The sequence below is a fragment of the Tursiops truncatus genome, chromosome 5, assembly GCF_011762595.2.
Source record: "Tursiops truncatus isolate mTurTru1 chromosome 5, mTurTru1.mat.Y, whole genome shotgun sequence".
Taxonomy (NCBI): domain Eukaryota; kingdom Metazoa; phylum Chordata; class Mammalia; order Artiodactyla; family Delphinidae; genus Tursiops; species Tursiops truncatus.
This window is the reverse complement of record NC_047038.1, coordinates 70,593,739-70,612,157: the sequence shown is the minus strand read 5'-3', so window position 1 is coordinate 70,612,157 and position 18,419 is coordinate 70,593,739. Positions and strand designations below refer to the sequence as shown.

The window sequence follows — 18,419 nt, the reverse complement described above, 5'->3', positions numbered from 1 at the left end:
CGGTGCAGGGGACACGGGTTCGTGCCCTGATCTGGGAAGATCCCACATGCTGTGGAGCGGCTGGGCCCGTGAGTCATGGTCACTGAGCCTGCGTGTCCGGAGCCTGTGCTCCGCAACAGGAGAGGCCACGGCATTGGGAGGCCCATGTACCGCAAAAAAGAAAAAAAAAAGAAAAGAAAAACTAAGGCTCAGCAAGGTTAAAACGCTCACTTGAATTCATTCAACAAATAAGTGGCAGAGGCAGGTTTTGAACCCAAGTCAGAGCCTGACTGCTTCCTGGGCATTCATAGTTTATGTTCCAAGTTAATTTTGCCTGAATTGTTCATAAGATTTTCCCAATCATTTGCTTTGCTTTAGCTTTGTGAAGTTTTTTTTACAGCCTCACATAAGGGAGAAAGTTTTATGATTCATTTAAAAATGAAATCTGAAACTTACTTTCTAAAAGCAGTTGTTTCCTTTTGATTTGCAAATTTTTATTCAAAGATTTATGTTTGAAAACCAGCAAAGCAATGAATTCTCTAAAAGAAGAATTTTTTGGTTCTTTTCAGATGTCTTGTTAACAATCCTGTGAGACCAAAAGAGTTGAAAAGTATATGAAAAGAATCAACAATTACTATTAAAAATCCTTTCTCAAACTACAAATTTTACCTTTAATACATGAAAAAAATTTTAATGTAAAAATTAAAAATAAAATATTAGAAGCTAGAATTCAATACATATGAAAAGAACTTACCATAATCAAGAAGAGTTTATTCCATAACTATTAAAATAATTTATTAAAGTAGCTCGTCATGTTAATAGGGTAAATTAAAAGGAAAAAAAGGATTATTTCTATAAAAGGAAGAGAGCCTTAATAAAAATCAACATTTATTCCAATTTCTAATTTTTAAAAATTGGTAAAATGTGAATAAATGGAGATTTCTCTAACATGAATCAAACATCTCTCATGATCTAACAGTCAGCAATATGCTTAAGAGTGAAACTCTAAAACATTCTCATAAAGCCAAGAACCATACTAGGTATCTCTTAAGACAGTTGTCCAGTTGTTAAGACTCTGTGCTTCCACTGCAGGGGGCATGGTTTTGGTCCCTGGTTAGGGAACTAGGATCCTGCATGCTGCGTGCGCAAAAAAAAAAAAAAAAAAAAAAAAGAAAAGGATTGTTACTTGTTCTGTTCTGGAATTTTTAGTCAAGGTAACTAGGCATCAAAGCTAAATACCTCATGAAAAAGAGGAAAGAATAATTTGTGTAAGTACTATGATTGCATTGCTGAAAACAGAAATTATTTAAGAGAAAAACTATTAGAAATAATTTTTGTAAAGCTCAGTTAAGTTGGCTGGTTTCAAGATAAATAAATAAAGTATTTTTATGATATAGCAAAAGCAATGAGTTAAAATATATCAAGGGAAAACTATCTTAACTATCTTAATAGAAACAAAAATACAAAACATCTAGAAATTAATAAAAATGTAGGATTGATATGTAGAAACTTTTTCAAAAACATAGAGGAAAATAATTTCCCAACTTATTTTATAATTTTTTTTTTTCGGTATGCGGGCCTCTCACTGTTGCGGCCTCTCTCGTTGCGGAGCACAGGCTCCGGATGCGCAGGCTCAGTGGCCATGGCTCACGGGCCCAGCCGCTCCGCGGCATGTGGGATCTTCCCGGACCGGGGCACGAACCCGTGTCCCCTGCATCGGCAGGCGGACTCTCAACCACTGCGCCACCAGGGAAGCCCTATTTTATAATTTTAATGCAAACTCCATCAAAATCTTTACGGTTGACAAGGCAAATTTAGAATGATGACATTTCAAACCAGTAGGGAAAAGATGGACTATTGGTTATTGATTTAGTGCTATTTATACTATTGACTAGTCATTTAGAAAATATAAAGGTGAATCCCTACCTCACACCTTACACCAAAATAAATTTGATAAATTAAAATCTAAATGTGAAAAAGGAAACCATAAAAGCAGTGGAGAAAATGTGTTGATAAATAATTATACAGTCTGGTGTGGAATTTTGAGTATCTTTATTTTTCTATTTATATTTTCTATTTTCTTTCTTCCTAGAGTGAATATATATTAAAAAGTGATTGTGTGATATAAAAAAAAGTTTTTTCCTTAGGCCAACAAGAAATTTTGGGACAAGGGAAGTGATTCTTTTTTCTTCAGGTCCAAGCAAAGCGCAGGTTTGGTTCATTCTGACATATTGGATAATGTTAGTTGTCCTTGTTTAATCTTGTTTACTCACATAGTTTTTTCTATGTTGTGATGGATGAAATAATCATATATTCTCCTTTTCGTAATCATAAGGCACGGGGTCTCCCAGAAGTGGTGATTGATGACAATAGGAAGCCAGCATGCTATCAATATGACCAGAATATCCATGCTGTTGCTGAAAAGGAGTCAATGAAACAATTCTCTTCTTAAAGTGGTTGTTTCTTTAAAAGTTACTTTAATTACATTTTAAAATATGTGCACACTTTTATTAACAGACATTACAAAAATTCTCTGTTTACTATTTATTGACTACTGGCTGCTAGTTGTTTTCGTTAGTTGTACGAATACTAGGGTGAAATAAAGAGCATTATTTATCGCTATCCTCACTGGAAGATGTAATGTTTTAAAAAATGAAGTGTGCTTTTTACATTTTTCCACATCAAATGATTTTTTTCTTTTTCTTTTTTTGGTTTTTGCTTTTCTATTTTATTCATAACAAAGGCAAGTTTCCCTCCAAAACCCAGAGATTGATGGTAGAAAAATAACAAAGGAAAAATCCCCAATCCGTATAATAAAAACCTGGGAGTGCAGGTTAGGGCGTGTGTGTTGTGGAGGAGGGGAGGGATGGATGGATAACCAGCCACAGAGGATTAGGTGGAGGTTTGGTACCTGCTGAAGTTGCCCAGCACCCGTCATCCTCTCAGCATGTTGGCCTTCTGTGGGTCTTCATCAGCAGGACCATAGCAAGTGACATTCAGTACAAGCGCTGGTGTTCCTGGAGCCCGTGAACAGATACTGGGTTTTTGTTTTGTTGACTGGAAAAAACGCACAACTTAAAAGTTGAGAATTATATTTTATTCGGGGACATTACTGAGGACTATAGTCCAGGAAGGCAACCTCTCAGATAACTCTGAGGGACTGATCCAAAGAGGTAAGGGAGGAACAAGAATATATAGGAGTTTTTGCTGGGAAAAAAGAAAAATCATGTAGTCGAACATCAAAAGATTACTGCTAATCACAAAAAGACAGACTTCTCAAGTTAATGATTTTAGTGCTTTTCTATGTATGGGAAGAGTCAAGAGTCTGGGCTCATTGAAATTATTCCTTTGATATGCATCTTAACTATCAAGGGCCAGTATCCTGTTTTCTCCATCCTGAATTCCCCCAAGGGCGCACCTACCCTGGCGTCTGCAGTGGCTGATGGCTGGATAGCGGACAACATTCTTTGTTTACTGAAACAGCAGCATTTTTAAAAATCCACAGTGTCCTTTTGTTTTTCTGCTGACACCTAGCACTTTATTAGTGGGGAGCCTTGGTCTGGGAGAGGGGAGGCTGGGATGGATACCTAGCACCTATCTAGGCCCATTTTCCTGGACATCAGGTGTTATCTCCATGCAAGTTTGGAGGAAACACCCTTAGAGATGAAATCCCCAGAGGACAGCGCTGTGACTGCCAAGCAGCAGGGGTTGGAGGAGCATCCTGGGCACAGCTGGGTCCTTGGGATGACAGGGCTCCAACGTTGGGCTCCATGTCCATGGTTAGAAAGCAGTGGCTGTACCTGTGCACAGGCACATTGTTGGGGCCCACCAGGAACTTCTCCAAGTTCCAGGCCACGTCACTGCAGCACACTGAAGACCAGGTGAAGCACTTGGGGCCAGTCATGAGTGCAGGGACGTTGTCATTGGACGCCGGCAGAGCCTCAGGAAAGAAGGCAAGTGCGAGTGTGCCCACGTGCCATTCATGTTGCCTGAAGCTGGGCTGGAACCTGCTGCCAGGACAGATTTGGAGTTCAGGATCACTTTGTTCTTGGCGTTTTCCTGATGCCTGAAGTGGTTGCCCGGGAAGCTTAGCACTATGTGTATCAGAATAATTTAGGGGGACTTGTTGAAATGTGGATCAGTTGTATCTTTATTCACTCCGAAATTTGAATACCACTTGAGACCCTTTTTTTTTTCTGAATGCCTGTAGAAATTCACAGTTGATTACACCCATTTTGGTATTTTATTATACTGCTTTTCATTGTTACTTAATTGTTGGATGTGCCTGTGAGGTCCCTATAGGTTTGTTCCACACCTACATTGCCTAAATATTTCAAAGCTGGAGTAAATCCAAATTAAAAAAAAAAAAAAGAGTTCTACACCTCTGAATTTTAAAAACTACACAAAACCCTTGAATTTAAAACAATACACAAAAACCTGACTAGTGATCATTAAGTGCTTGGATCATGACTATATTCTATTAAAATATAATTCCTACATATAACTGGAAATAAGATTGTTATTTCAGCCTTAGAAGAATGATAGAGTGAAACTTTTGATTACATATGTAAATATGTAAAAAGTCTTCCTACTAACAAGACTTTTTTTCTCCCCAGCTATTAAGCTAACCATGAAGAAAATTATCATCAATACACGGCGCTCTTTTGTAAACATTCCCAATGTGATTGTACCAGATATTGAAAAGGAAATAAGAAGGATGGAAAATGGAGCATGCAGGTAAGTGCATCTTTTTTCTATGTTTTTTTTTTTTTTTTTTTCTGGCTGTGTTGGGTCTTCGTTGCTGCATGCAGGCTTTCTCTAGTTGCAGCGAGCAGGGGCTACTCTTCGTTGTGGTGCACGGGCTTTTTCATTGTGGTGGCTTCTCTTTGTGTGGAGCACAGGCTCTAGTTGCATGGGCTTCAGTAGTTGTGGCACACAGGCTCAGTAGTTGTGGCGCACGGGCTTAGTTGCTCTGCAGCATGTGGGATCTTCCTGGACCAGGGATCGAACCCGTGTCCCCTTCATTGGCAGGCGGATTCTTAACCACTGCACCACCAGGGAAGTCCCTATGTATTTTTAATACTAGCCAAAGTTCTTCAATTTAACTAAGCTTAATTTCAGTTTAACTTTTAATTTGAAACCTTGAACTTTGTACTTTATTTAATTCAGTGAATTTATTTATTCTTTAGGACAGCCTTACTTATCTAACAAATGATGATTCTTTAGATGCACCTTTGCCAAATATTTCCTTAGTCACTGGCAAGACCTTTCCTCATGGGACATTTCACATCTAAAGAGATAACATTACCATAGAGAAATGTGAAAAAAATACAAAGTGTGAAATGCTAACGTGTTTTAAAAGTATAATTTAAAGTGGCCACCCTATAAATGAATAGAATTTGTATAAATGTGGTCGAATTTACTTTTAGTGGAAGGAAATGTTATTACAGGTTCAGAAAACTGTATAACATGACCTGAAGTATAGATATCATACTTTCGATTTGATATTAACTAATCAATGCATCAAACAATACAAATATGGAAGGCCTAGAAAGTAGTTTCTTAATTACATGTATTTTACTGGATTGTGCATATACTCTATCTAATTCTGTGTATTCTGAACAGTTCTCATCTCACTCTTATTAAAAACTGTTGTCTGTGTTCGTTTGAGAGAGAAAGAGAAGAGATGAGAAATGAGACATGTTGTTCCCCCACAATGGTTTAAAGCACTGATCTAATTAATCTCTGCCTCCTATTGAACCATAGCTCCTTTTCTGATGATGATGACAGTGCCTCTATATTTGAAGAATCAGAGAGTGAAAACACTCATGCAACGGATTCCTTTAGAAGTAGTAGACATGGAAGGGGACAGCCATCACAGAGGTGAGCAGTATCATCTATCCCTCCCCATCAGTTTTTAAACTATTATTTAGATGAAAGAAAGGTGTTCTACTCTTCCACTCAGTGGGCTTGGCCAACACTCCTGCTACCCAGCTACTCTGCAGGATCTCGGGAGTAAATTGCTACTTCTGTTCCTTACCCTCTTCTTCTCTTGGGAAACTGCCACTGCCTGATGATAATTCGTGCATGGGGCTCCGTGCAAGCTCTTGCTGATCATTTTCCCTGAGACCCATGTCTGTCCCTTAGGAAACCTCATGCCTGAGTCCTTTCTGATTTCCTCCTTCTTTCTGATCCTTCTTCCAAGCAATTATATGTGAGAGGGTTTAGCTGTCATTCTCTAAAATGCTCTCTCCCATTCAATCCTCCTTTCAGGGAAGCAGAGCACTAGGGTGAGTAACGAGACGAGAAAAGCTAAAAAATCCTTAGGGAAGAAAGCACTTGTGGAAACTTCAAACGTGTGACCCTGAGAGTGTGGAAGGAGTGCGGTATTGGTGTGGATCAGGGGTTCCCATCCTGTCAAACATATTTACTTCTACTTTGCTTTTTTCCCTCTTTTTTTTCCCCCTCCTGTTTCTTTTCTCACTGACCACCTTCAGCTTTCATACTGTTTTCATTTGTCTTGTCTTCCCTTCCTATCTTCCCGGACAATCTACGTCTTAATCGTTTTCTGGGAGTTAGTAGCATCCAAACTGGCTTACTCAGGGTGTGGAGGATGGTAATGTGATGCATTGTGAGCATTGATTAATAAACATTTATTAATTACTTTGGTTCATGGTCCTGATATTCAGAAACTCATGCTTCGTGGAGACTCTATATTTTCAAAAATTATCTAGGCATTAGTTAGTAATGGGTAGAACCTGAAAAGAATTTGTACTTTAAGACTTTTTATTTACTATGGACATTACACACATGGTGTCTATTATGATTTCACTGTGCTTTTTCATTTCCCAGGGAGCAGTACTTGCCTGGAGCCATTGCACTTTTCAATGTTAACAACAGCAGCAATAAAGAGCAGTAAGTACATTGACAATAGTAAACCAAACCTTTGTTTTTAAAGAAAGACAGTAAAAAGGTAGAAATACATGTGAATGTGTTATACTGCAGATATTGATTAGGCAAACTCTAGCTAATCCAATGGCAAAGTTTTTCCATTATTTTGTCGTTTGGTTATTTCCTCCTGAAAAATGTAGCTACTCATGTTACAAGTAATGTGTATGTACGTATGTATGTATTTGAATACGTGTAGAAAAACCATGTCTATAGCATATATGAAATTGCCCCACCATGTGGTTAGGGTTAGAGTGGCTGACAAAATAAATAAAACATCATTAATCCTTCCCATTCTGAGCCAGTGTGTCTTAGGTCAAGTTTCCCAGGAGACAGTCTCTGAGAAGGAGCTTTGTATACAGAGCTTTATTGGGAGCGCTCTCAGAAGTGATACCTAGAAGGGAGTTAGGGGAGTAGGTTTGGGTAGAGGGAGAAGTTGAACTTCAGAGAATAGAGTTGATGTGCGATGTGATGCTATGGGGAGCTCTGGAGAAGGGATGGCCCTTCAGAGTTCTTCCATAGTTAGGCAATAGGACTGGGCTTTGTACCCATGCACGGTCATTGTATGAGGACTGCCTCTAGGAAGGGGTGCATAATTTTGAGCACGGTGGCTTCCTTCAGCCAAGGCCAGTCAAGGGAGAGGGAAACTATGAGATGGCAGCAACCCAAACTGGATAGTGGCACTGGTCAAAGCCCTGAGGCAAAAAAGCAAATTAGTATCCATAATATATATTGATTCAAGTCAAGATTATTTGATGCCCTTTCCATGGTGTAATTAACTTGCCATCAAGTGACTGATTGCTTTCCTCAAGTAGTGGTGCTCTTTTAGAGTCATAGCATTAGTCTTTGTACCTGGAAGACTGGACATTCAGCAATAGCAGCAGTTAAATCGCCTGGGTGAACGGGACCTCATGTGTTGGGCCCATGTATAGTCTCCATCTCTGCCACCATGGTTGCTCCATTCACATCCACATTGTGCCAGCACTGGGGATGCCAGTGACAGAGGTTGTCTTTGTCAGCAGGCTGATTTATTCTGTCTACTTGGTGGTTCTTTTCTTTTCCATAGCACCTGCTGTCTGAAGGGCATTAATATGGGATACAAAGGTTTTAAAACCTTGTGCTCATGCCCATAAGGTCCATTCAGCCTGCCTATTCTCCAGAATTATTTTTCCCGATCTTGCAATATTTTTTCATCAGGTCTCTGACCAACCACCCAATGCATTGTGACTGCCCATGAATCCTTGTATATTCTTTTTTTTTAAAAAAAATAATAAATTTATTTATTTATTTTTGGCTGCCGTTGGGTCTTCGTTGCTGCTTGCGGGCTTTCTCTAGTTGCAGAGAGCGGGGGCTACTCTTTGTTGCAGTGCACGGTCTTCTCATTGCGGTGGCTTCTCTTGTGGCAGAGCACGGGCTCTAGGCACGCGGGCTTCAGTAGCTGCGGCTTGCAGGCTCTAGAGCGCAGGCTCAGTAGCTGTGGCTCATGGGCTTAGTTGCTCCGCGGTGTGTGGGATCTTCCCAGACCAGGGCTCGAACGTGTGTCCCCTGAATGGGCAGGTGGATTCTTCACCACTGTGCCACCAGGGAAGTCCACCTTGTATATTCTTAATTTGGGCCACTGCCTTTTCCCCACAAAGTAGATGATTGTGCACTGCTTAAAGCTGTGCTATTGGTAACATTTACTTCACTATCTTTTAAGGCCACCTCTAGGTAAGGCTGTATTGTAGGCAACAGCTCATTTTGGCTTGCATCCAGATGCTAAGCTGACCCACCCACAGATCATGCTCCATCAGTTGTTCCTATAAGCCCAGTGTATGGCCATGGGTCGGGGGGGGAGGCATAGCCTTGATGCAGCAGCGGTAGACGACATGGGGCGAGGGTGCCGAGCCACCTGCTCAGTCCCAAGTACATCATTTTATCATGTGATAGGTTGCCATACAACCTTATGACTTGTTAGTTCTGGCAGGATCCAGCTCATGGTCAGCAGTCATCTTCTGTCCCATGGTTAGATAATCCTCTTTCAGGACCCAATTAACATGATGTCATTGATATAGATACAGTGGACCAATGTGATACTCTGAGGAATGTCCAGATGGTCCAGGTCCCTCTAGATTATGTCATGACAGTGGGAGGGAGAGTTAACATAGCCCTGGAAAATAGTGTAAATACATACTGTTTTCCATCCCATGTGAATATGAACTGTTTCTGACCCTCTTCCCTGATAGTGGTTCAAAGTAACACATTCACCATGATTGACCCGGAACCTTAGGAATATGGTACTGATTGGGTGAGTGTATTGTTTTTCACATCTGCCACAGTGACTACAATTGGAACTACTATTTGGTTGATTTTGCAGTAGTCTGCTGCCATCCACCAGGATCCATTTGGTTTTTCTTTTTTTTTTTTTTGCGGTACACGGGCCTCTCACTGTTGTGGCCTCTCCCGTTGCGGAGCACAGGCTCCGGACGCGCAGGCTCAGCGGCCATGGCTTACGGGCCCAGCCGCTCCGTGGCTTGTGGGATCTTCCCGGACCGGGGCACGAACCCGTGTCCCCTGCATCGGTAGGCGGACTCTCAACCACTGCGCCACCAGGGAAGCCCTCCATTTGGTTTTATAGGGGCCAGACATTGAATTAAACGGGTTGTGATGAAGAAGCACCACCCCTGCATGCACTGGGTCTTTAAGGATTGCATTTCCTTTCCTGTCCAGGTTGCAATATTGCTTTTTGCCAGCAGGTAGGAGGCAGCTTCAGGGCTTCCACTTGGTCCTCCCCACTGTGTTAGCTCTTATTCCACAAGCCAAGGAACTAGTGGAGATGAGGAGATGATTGTCATTCTGCCAATGACCAAATAAATGCATTCCATGTTTACATGGAGGAACTGGACAAATGACCACAAGGGGGCATCCTTAGACCCAGTGGAGGCCCCACAAATTACTACCAAACCACCATATGTCCCTCACTTTAATGGGGGTGGGGCATGATGATGCTTTAGTCCCTGGGTCTCAATATCAACTTGGGTCCTGTGCGAAAATGGCCTTTAATGTATGTAGGTATTCTTTTTTACCCCCAGTGTACAGTTACTTAAGTAAATGATCATTGGTTTTCTTTGGAGGAAAGACTGGGAAAATCATTACTGAATATACTTGTCATGGTGTTGCAGAGTCCTTCTTCATGGAGACTGGGCTTCTCCTCTGACTGGTGGTTTCATTTCTGAGAGCTAGCTCAGGTTTAGAAACTATTCAAGTGGTTGTGACTTTTTATTGGGGTACGTTGCCCTTAACCTCCTGAGCGTCCATTCCCAATTTGTTTTTTATTATAAATGTAAAACAGTACCCTAACAAGTCAACAAGATGCCCATCTATCTAGGAATACAGTATTCTGTTAACCTCTTCCATAGCGCTCTGTGGGTTAAGACCCTGGCTACTATGCTCACCTTACTGATAATTAAAATTATCAGACCTGTTTCTCTTCTGATGGGTAAGCACTGCCACTGGTCTCTGTGATTTCTAGATCCTGCCATCCCTATTGCTCTCAGGGAAGTCTAGTTCTGTACCCAGTTCAGCATCTCTCACTATCAGCCCTGGTCTACAGAGGACAGCACCAATGAGCTTCTCAGTAATGCTGGTGCCCCTCTCACCAGCACATTCCCTGTCATTTTTATATCCTCTGAGCCCTCTTAGGGAACATAATCAGTTGGTGGGCTATTTTTCTTACTTAGTATATCCATTTTAGCCTACCACTTCTCTGAATCTTTCTGATACCTTCCTCCGCCATGTGCCATGGCATTTTATAAATTATATTTCACTTAGTTTGAGCTGTCACCTTTTCTGAGCTTCTAAGAGCCATCCAAGAAGTGTGCCAGCACCATCTCCCAGGGCCTATGTTAGGGTGTTAAATCTTGTATCATAGGAATGTAACTCCCATAGCAAAAAACTCCACCGTATCTAACTTTATGTTCTGTTTCTATTTGTACATGACAACCTTAGGTGCCAAGCCCCATCTCCTTGTCAATTTTATCTCCTATTTCTCCTTAGTAGCAGCTTTCCACTTATGCTGGGCCATTCCTACCCAGACTAAGTTCATTTGTATATTTGCACCTGAAAATCTCCCTCCCTTTAACATCCTTTCTCTTCTTCTTAACCTCTCCAACTCTTACCCATACTCTGAGGCCTAGGTTTAGAGCTACTTCCCTTTAACAGCCTCTCTGACTATCCCAGTGGTAACGAGATGCCTGATCACTCATGTCTGAATAATACATTTTCCCAAGATATCTGAGCCAACAATGACAGCCTACTATGACCTTAGCTCTGTCTGACTCCAGAATCCATTCTTCTGCTGATAGAGAAAGCCAACTGCAGAAAGAGCCCGCTAATCCCATATTCTCCACTCAAGAAGAAATTGTAACTCAAGAAGTAACTCTGTCACCACAGAGCTTTTTGTCTGCTCATAAAACATTGCTTCAGTCAGGATTACCCCTCTAAAGAAAACTGATGGCATTTTCTTGAAATTCTCAAAACTCTTATTCAAGTATAAATACAAGTGACATCAAGAAGCTTAAATTTTAAGTACCCATTTTTTGGATATACATTGAGACTTTGAAAGTACACTTTTGGGGGCTCTTGTTTCTTAAATTTCCCTCCCTGGGTTTATGCCTTTATCCACCTCCATTTTCTCCAATTTTCCACATGCACTAATTCCCAGGAATTTTATTTGTTTATTGTTGGGGTGCATGTCTATTTCTTGTTGAACCCACCATTAGGAGATCATATTTCTGGTCTCTGAGCACAGGGGCAGGTCTTTGAACACAAAGCCCAGAATTCTTGCCCAGTGGAGAGGAAGGTAAACAAGAATGGAGGTGAGAATGTAATTTGATTATGTGATATATTGGTTTTTTTCTATAGAGAACCAAAAGAAAAAAAGAAAAAGAAAAAAGAAAAGAAGAGGTAAGTAAGACTTTGGCATGAATAACCCCACATTTTTCTATCCATAACATTTTTGTATTTTACCAACTACATCTCTCACTTCTTCAGCAAGCCAGATGATAAAAGTAAAAATAAAAAGGACCCAGAAAAGGAAAAGAAGAAAGAAAAGGACAAAGACAAGAAAAAGAAAGAGGAGAAAGGCAAAGACAAGAAAGAAGAGTAAGTATTTTTACTGGCATTGAAATTAGGAATAAATTTGTGATGGGTTTAGGGTACAGGGATAATTTCTAGTATAAGTTTATAGTAAAGAGGCCCGGTGTAAAGACTAAATAAATTGTTATCAAATGTGAATTTAATTTTTTTCAAATTTCCTTAACATTAGCAATGGTAGCCTTACTTTTCTCATCAAGAATTTTCGGCGTCATGGTTAATTTCCTTCCTTAAGCACTGGTGAAGATAAACTTACCACTGGGACAGATTTAGGATCCAAAGAAAATTGCGTTTCTAGGATCTTACCATCAATATTTTTGGCCGAAATAAAAATTTAATAATTTCATTAACATTTTTGAGTCATAAATACTGTATGGCAAATAATCTGAAGTAAAGTAGTCTCATTGCAAAAGCCATGCCTAATTTTGAGAGCAGTATGAATAGCATTAGCTATTGGAAAGAAACTTTTTAAAACATTTGAGAGTTAGAGTTTCACAAGGATAAGGCTGAGTGATATTTTCAGAGCTATCTTTTTGCTTTTTATTAAAGAAAATATTGTCTTCTAAACTTACTCAAAGAAAACTCTTTACTTATTTGTGCCTGTTAGAAATGTGTTGACGTTGTATAAAAGAAAAAATCCTTAAAAATATAAATTTGATACCAGAAAGTTTTAAAAAATGTCCATTTGATCATATAGTTCCTTCCTTCTTTCTTTTTTTTTTTTTGCCCTCTATTGCCTCTCAATTCCTCATACACACTTAAGAACAAGCACTTTTTATTAGATTGTGTTATATTCTTCTCTCCATACAGATGAGAAAGAAGCCATGAGTTCCCCCTCACAATGTGGTCCCCAGTTGTTTTGTTACCTGGTAGGGGGAGTGGGAAAATCATCATTGTCTCACCAACCATTGCCTACCCAAGGGGTCTGTGGGATATCCAGAGTTCGGCATGATCTATGCCATTGTTCTCTCTCAGTAGCCGGAGTGATAGAAGTGTCTGCAGCATCACAGTAAAACAAGGGCTTCAATAAAAGTCTAAAGTATGGTTTAATGTAAGACTAGTAATTTAACTATCTATCCACCCCTCCCTAACCAGTTTCTTATGACTAATGCACTTATGCCAAGCTAGTCTTCCCACTGTGGAGTGAGCTTCTTCAGCTTATTTCTAATTCATCAGTTGTGGGTGACGGGCATCACCATATTTGATATTTGAAATAAAAAGATTCTTGTTTCTTGGTAACCTTCCCCTTTATTTCCAATTGCTGCTAGGGAGAAGAAGAAGGAAGTCATGGTTATTGATCCCTCAGGAAGCACATATTACAACTGGCTGTTTTGCATCACCTTACCTGTCATGTACAACTGGACCATGATTATTGCAAGGTGTCTGTATATTTTTGTGGATCTCAAACCACTTCTAGTTTCCAAGTTAACTGACTTAACAGTTTGGCCTAGAGCTCTTTAGGACGTACCTCCTTTCTCCACCACAGGTTGTGAAGAGAGGTTACATCATTCTCAATGTGTTTTCCTAAGAGCAAGAGTAGCTGCTTTGGTTCCCAATATCCTTGGAAATCCAGTACTGGGATGGGGTGGGGTGGGGATACTTTTAAACTTTTGATTGCTCAATCATTTAATTAGAACTTTGGGAGAAACTTTATTTTCTTTGGCCTGCAAGAAAATAATTTTGCCAGGACGGGAAAAAGATCAAGGATCCAGGTTTTATAGAGCAAGATGTGTTTCCCAAGGGATATCTATGGTTCCTTGTCTTTTAGACAGTAAACATCTCAGCCATCCAGGACAAAGCATGATTTCCCAAAGGCATTTTGGGTACAAATAGTCAACATGAACCTGGCTATCAATGTGTATCATCCAAAAATACTTTGACGTTAGCTTGAAGTCATTTATTCTCATTTGATGTTTTCACAAAGCTGACTAGCATAATGGAAAGAATGTTGAAATTCAGAAGTGTGAGAAAACTAAATCCAACCCTCAGATGTGGGAATAGATTTGGGAAAGCCATGGTTGATTAAATGGACTCCAAGGACCCCTCCTCGCCTTAGTGTGTTATACTTCTCATCGTGATAAAAATTATACAAAGAGGACTTTTACTTAAATTGGTCCCATTTCATTTTATTTATACAAGGTTTTCTTTTACAGAGCATGTTTTGATGAACTTCAGTCTGATTACCTAGAATATTGGATCATTCTTGATTACTTATCAGATATAGTCTATCTTCTCGATATGTTTGTACGAACAAGGACAGGTAAATATGTTCAGTTTTGGATATTTTGCAATTTCATGCTTTTATCTCTATGTATAACTTGAAATTTCTTTTTTTTTTTTGTGGTATGCGGGCCTCTCACTGTTGTGGCCTCTCCCGTTGCGGAGCACAGGCTCCAGACGCACAGGCTCAGAGGCCATGGCTCACGGGCCTAGCTGCTCCGCAGCATGTGGGATCTTCCCGGACCGCGGCACGAACCCGTGTCCTCTGCATCGGCAGGTGGACTCTCAACCACTGCGCCACCAGGGAAGCCCAACTTGAAAATTCTTAATTCAAGTATTCTTCAAAAAAAAAAAAAAAAGACTCACAAAAATTTTTTTTAGAGGAAAAAGCACTCTTGAAAGCAAGAGTACCATATACCCACCCACAGGCTTAGGCCACTCCAGCTGATTCAGAAGGATGTTACTAGGCAACCTTCTGGATGTGGATTGATGGCTTTCCTCCATTTTTCTGTTCACTGGGTTTATACCAGGAGAGAGGAATAGAGAGAACAGAAATATTCTGCCAGTTCTGTGGGGAAAGGGTAATTGCTACCTAACAGAGATACCTTGAAGAGGCATGGGGGAAAATGTCATTGTACTCAGCAGAGCTGTACTAGAAATTTTATAAGAAACAGGATGTACATCCTTAATTCAACTTTGTGGTCCGTGGTGAGGCATTATTGACCAATAATCTGGGCAGGATCTGATAGCTTCCGACTTTAAGTATTCTTGTTGAGTAGGTATAAGCTCATTTTCTATACTACCACATGCAAAGGTAACCTGTGTACGCAGAGTATTGCTTTTAAGAATCATTATGTAAAATAAAGACATTCTCTAGTATCAGTGCACTGGAGCAATGCTTCAGTTCAGTTCTATGCACAGCTCTGGTAACCAGGATAGGAAGAGAAACAAATTTTTCCCTAGTGAAATATATCACGGTACCGAAATTCTGGGTTTAACGCACAAGGTGCATGGTAGCAGCTTAGTAGAAAGGAAAATCCCAGATGTCTAAGGAAGCCTGGGAGGGGCAAGAAAGAGAAGTGAAAGCCTGAAAGTGACGCCTCAAAGGACATATGCTTCACATTGAAGGGGCAAGGCAAGAATATGCACAATAGTCAAACAGCAAGCAGGCACCCAAGCTTCAAGGGTGGGGCTGGGATTCTGACAAAAGAGTGGCATGAGGAATTAAGCACAGTGCTAGAAAAAGAAAACTTTCCAGGAACACTGTTCATAAAAGGCATAGCTTTACCTGGACAGGATGCTGAATCTAGAGAGGTCTGTATATATACCTTGTATATATACATTGCATATAATCTCTCACTTCTGTGCTTACAAAGTTTTACTTTTTATTTCTGCAAAAGAACATTTTCCACAGCCATGTGTTGATCAGTACTCATATCTTATTACATTGCTAAAAGCATATTTATTGGAATGAACTCTTGTTTGGAACTCAATGACGTTTGTTGAGAGTTACTTTAGAAAAATTTACAGTGGCATGAAAAGGAAAAAACATTTACTTTTTTTTTTTTCTATTTTAGGTTACCTAGAACAAGGACTACTGGTGAAGGAAGAGCTTAAACTCATAGAGAAATATAAATCAAACTTTCAGTTTAAACTTGATGTTGTATCAGTGATACCAACGGATCTGCTGTATTTTAATCTGGGCTGGAACTATCCAGAAATTAGACTAAACAGACTGTTAAGGATCTCTCGAATGTTTGAGTTCTTCCAGAGAACAGAAACAAGGACAAACTACCCAAACATCTTCAGGATTTCTAACCTTGTTATGTATATTGTCATTATCATCCATTGGAATGCGTGCGTGTACTTCTCTATTTCCAAAGCTGTTGGATTTGGAAATGATACATGGGTCTATCCTGATGTTAACGATCCTGAATTTGGCCGTTTGGCTAGAAAATATGTATACAGCCTTTACTGGTCTACACTGACTTTGACCACCATTGGTGAAACACCACCTCCTGTGAGGGATTCTGAGTATATCTTTGTGGTGGCTGATTTCCTGATTGGAGTGTTAATTTTTGCCACCATTGTTGGTAACATAGGTTCTATGATTTCCAACATGAATGCAGCCAGAGCAGAATTTCAAGCAAGAATTGATGCGATCAAGCAATACATGCATTTTCGAAATGTAAGCAAAGATATGGAAAAGAGAGTTATTAAATGGTTTGACTATCTGTGGACCAACAAGAAAACAGTGGATGAGAAAGAAGTCTTGAAGTATCTACCTGATAAACTAAGAGCGGAGATTGCCATCAACGTTCACTTAGACACGTTAAAAAAGGTGCGCATTTTTGCCGACTGTGAAGCTGGTCTGTTGGTGGAGTTGGTCTTGAAGTTACAGCCCCAAGTCTACAGTCCTGGAGATTACATTTGCAAGAAAGGGGATATTGGACGAGAGATGTACATCATCAAGGAAGGCAAACTCGCCGTGGTGGCAGATGATGGAATCACTCAGTTTGTAGTATTGAGCGATGGCAGCTACTTTGGTGAGATCAGCATCCTTAACATTAAAGGCAGCAAAGCTGGCAATCGAAGAACGGCCAACATTAAAAGTATTGGCTACTCAGATCTGTTCTGTCTCTCAAAAGATGACCTCATGGAAGCTCTAACCGAGTACCCAGATGCCAAGTGTATGCTAGAAGAGAAAGGGAAGCAAATCTTGATGAAAGATGGGCTACTGGACATAAACATTGCAAATGCTGGAAGTGATCCTAAAGATCTCGAAGAGAAGGTCACTCGAATGGAGGGGTCAGTAGACCTCCTGCAAACCAAGTTTGCCCGGATCCTGGCTGAGTATGAGTCAATGCAGCAGAAACTGAAGCAAAGACTAACCAAGGTTGAGCAATTTCTGAAACCACTTATTGACACAGAATTTTCAGCTATTGAAGGATCTGGAGCTGAAAGCGGGCCCACAGACTCTACACAGGACTGAAAAGCTGGTTATTCATAAGGACATGCCTCAGGATCCTTCTGGTGATGTGAAGGATCCTTCTGGCACCTGTAAGTTGAAAGAAGAGAATGATTCAGCTGGGAATTTTTCCGTAAGGAAAATATGCTTCGCTGCAGGGCACAAGGCCGTACACTCACTTGTGAGGTACTGTGGCTAAAGCATCATCACACTTAGAATTTTTCACAATGGATAACGTGCAAAGATATAAACCAATTAACTTCTCAGTATTTATATCTTCTGATTTTTTCACATATGCTTCTTTTATGTAACACTCTTTATAAAAGTGAACAAGTATCCCTCACTTTCAGGCAATTTATATTGTTAAGGAGCAACTGGGAATTACCGTGTACATCATGTTCAGGATACCATTGAAAAAGAATTAGAATGCAATAAAGTAAAATAAAACCTAAAGCTGTAGTGGATATTATTTATTTGATAATTTAGTAGAGAGTTTAGGATATTTTAGAGCTTCTGGGACATTTTAGGGACCTTAATCATTTTACTCTAGGACTTGGGAAGAATGGTTGAGAAAAACTTCTTACTGATAAAAGCATGACAAATTATATATATATATATATATATATATATATATATATATGAAATTGAAAATCATAAGTTGTTATAGGAATCTTTTATAATAAATTATTAAGGCCTGACAGCAGTGGCTACTATCTTCTTTCTCTGACTGACCAGCAATAAGAAAAAGAGATAAAGGTAATACTCTTGCTGGGTGATGAAGAAAGGAAATTGTTGTTAGAAAAGGAGGCCTGAAAGTTCTATGGTCCAGCATGGGCATCATGGGAGCTTCTTAGAAATTCAAAATATCAGGCCCTACCCCAGACCTGCTGTATCAGAATCTGAATTTTAGCAAACCCCTAGGTAATTCATACATTAAAGCTTGAGAAGCACTTAGCTAGAGAACCAGGAAGGAGTTAAAGGGAGGATGGTTCTAGAAAAGAAAAGGGAACTATATGACAAGTGTGTGCTCATGGAAGACATTGCTAATCGATTATACAACTCTACTGCTAAACCCAGATGTGGCTCAATAAATTCTTAACACAGATCACTGGAATTGATATCAGATTTCTATACGTGCCTGTAATAATATGACTTAACGTGGCTTCTTGTT

At 39.9% G+C, this 18,419-nt stretch overlaps 1 protein-coding gene across 1 annotated transcript; it reads left to right on the top strand.

The window, feature by feature from the left end:
- Positions 1 to 4,609: 4,609 nt before the first annotated feature.
- CNGA1 (cyclic nucleotide gated channel subunit alpha 1) lies at positions 4,610 to 17,672 on the top strand. Its single transcript, XM_073804687.1, has 8 exons — positions 4,610 to 4,716; positions 5,746 to 5,862; positions 6,832 to 6,894; positions 11,830 to 11,871; positions 11,959 to 12,069; positions 13,329 to 13,439; positions 14,214 to 14,320; positions 15,858 to 17,672. Exons 1-8 carry the CDS (start codon positions 4,610 to 4,612, stop codon positions 17,270 to 17,272), a joined length of 2,073 nt encoding a protein of 690 aa, XP_073660788.1. The 3' UTR covers positions 17,273 to 17,672.
- Positions 17,673 to 18,419: the final 747 nt, after the last annotated feature.

What these genes read in the sequence shown, in the direction of transcription:
- CNGA1 (XM_073804687.1), top strand. Translation starts at nt 4,610, where the DNA reads ATGAAGAAAATTATCATCAATACACGGCGCTCTTTTGTAAACATTCCC. An exon ending in AACAGCAGCAATAAAGAGCA is followed by an intron (nt 6,895 to 11,829) that starts GTAAGTACATTG and finishes TTTTTTCTATAG; the next exon opens with AGAACCAAAAGAAAAAAAGA. An exon ending in GGCAAAGACAAGAAAGAAGA is followed by an intron (nt 12,070 to 13,328) that starts GTAAGTATTTTT and finishes AATTGCTGCTAG; the next exon opens with GGAGAAGAAGAAGGAAGTCA.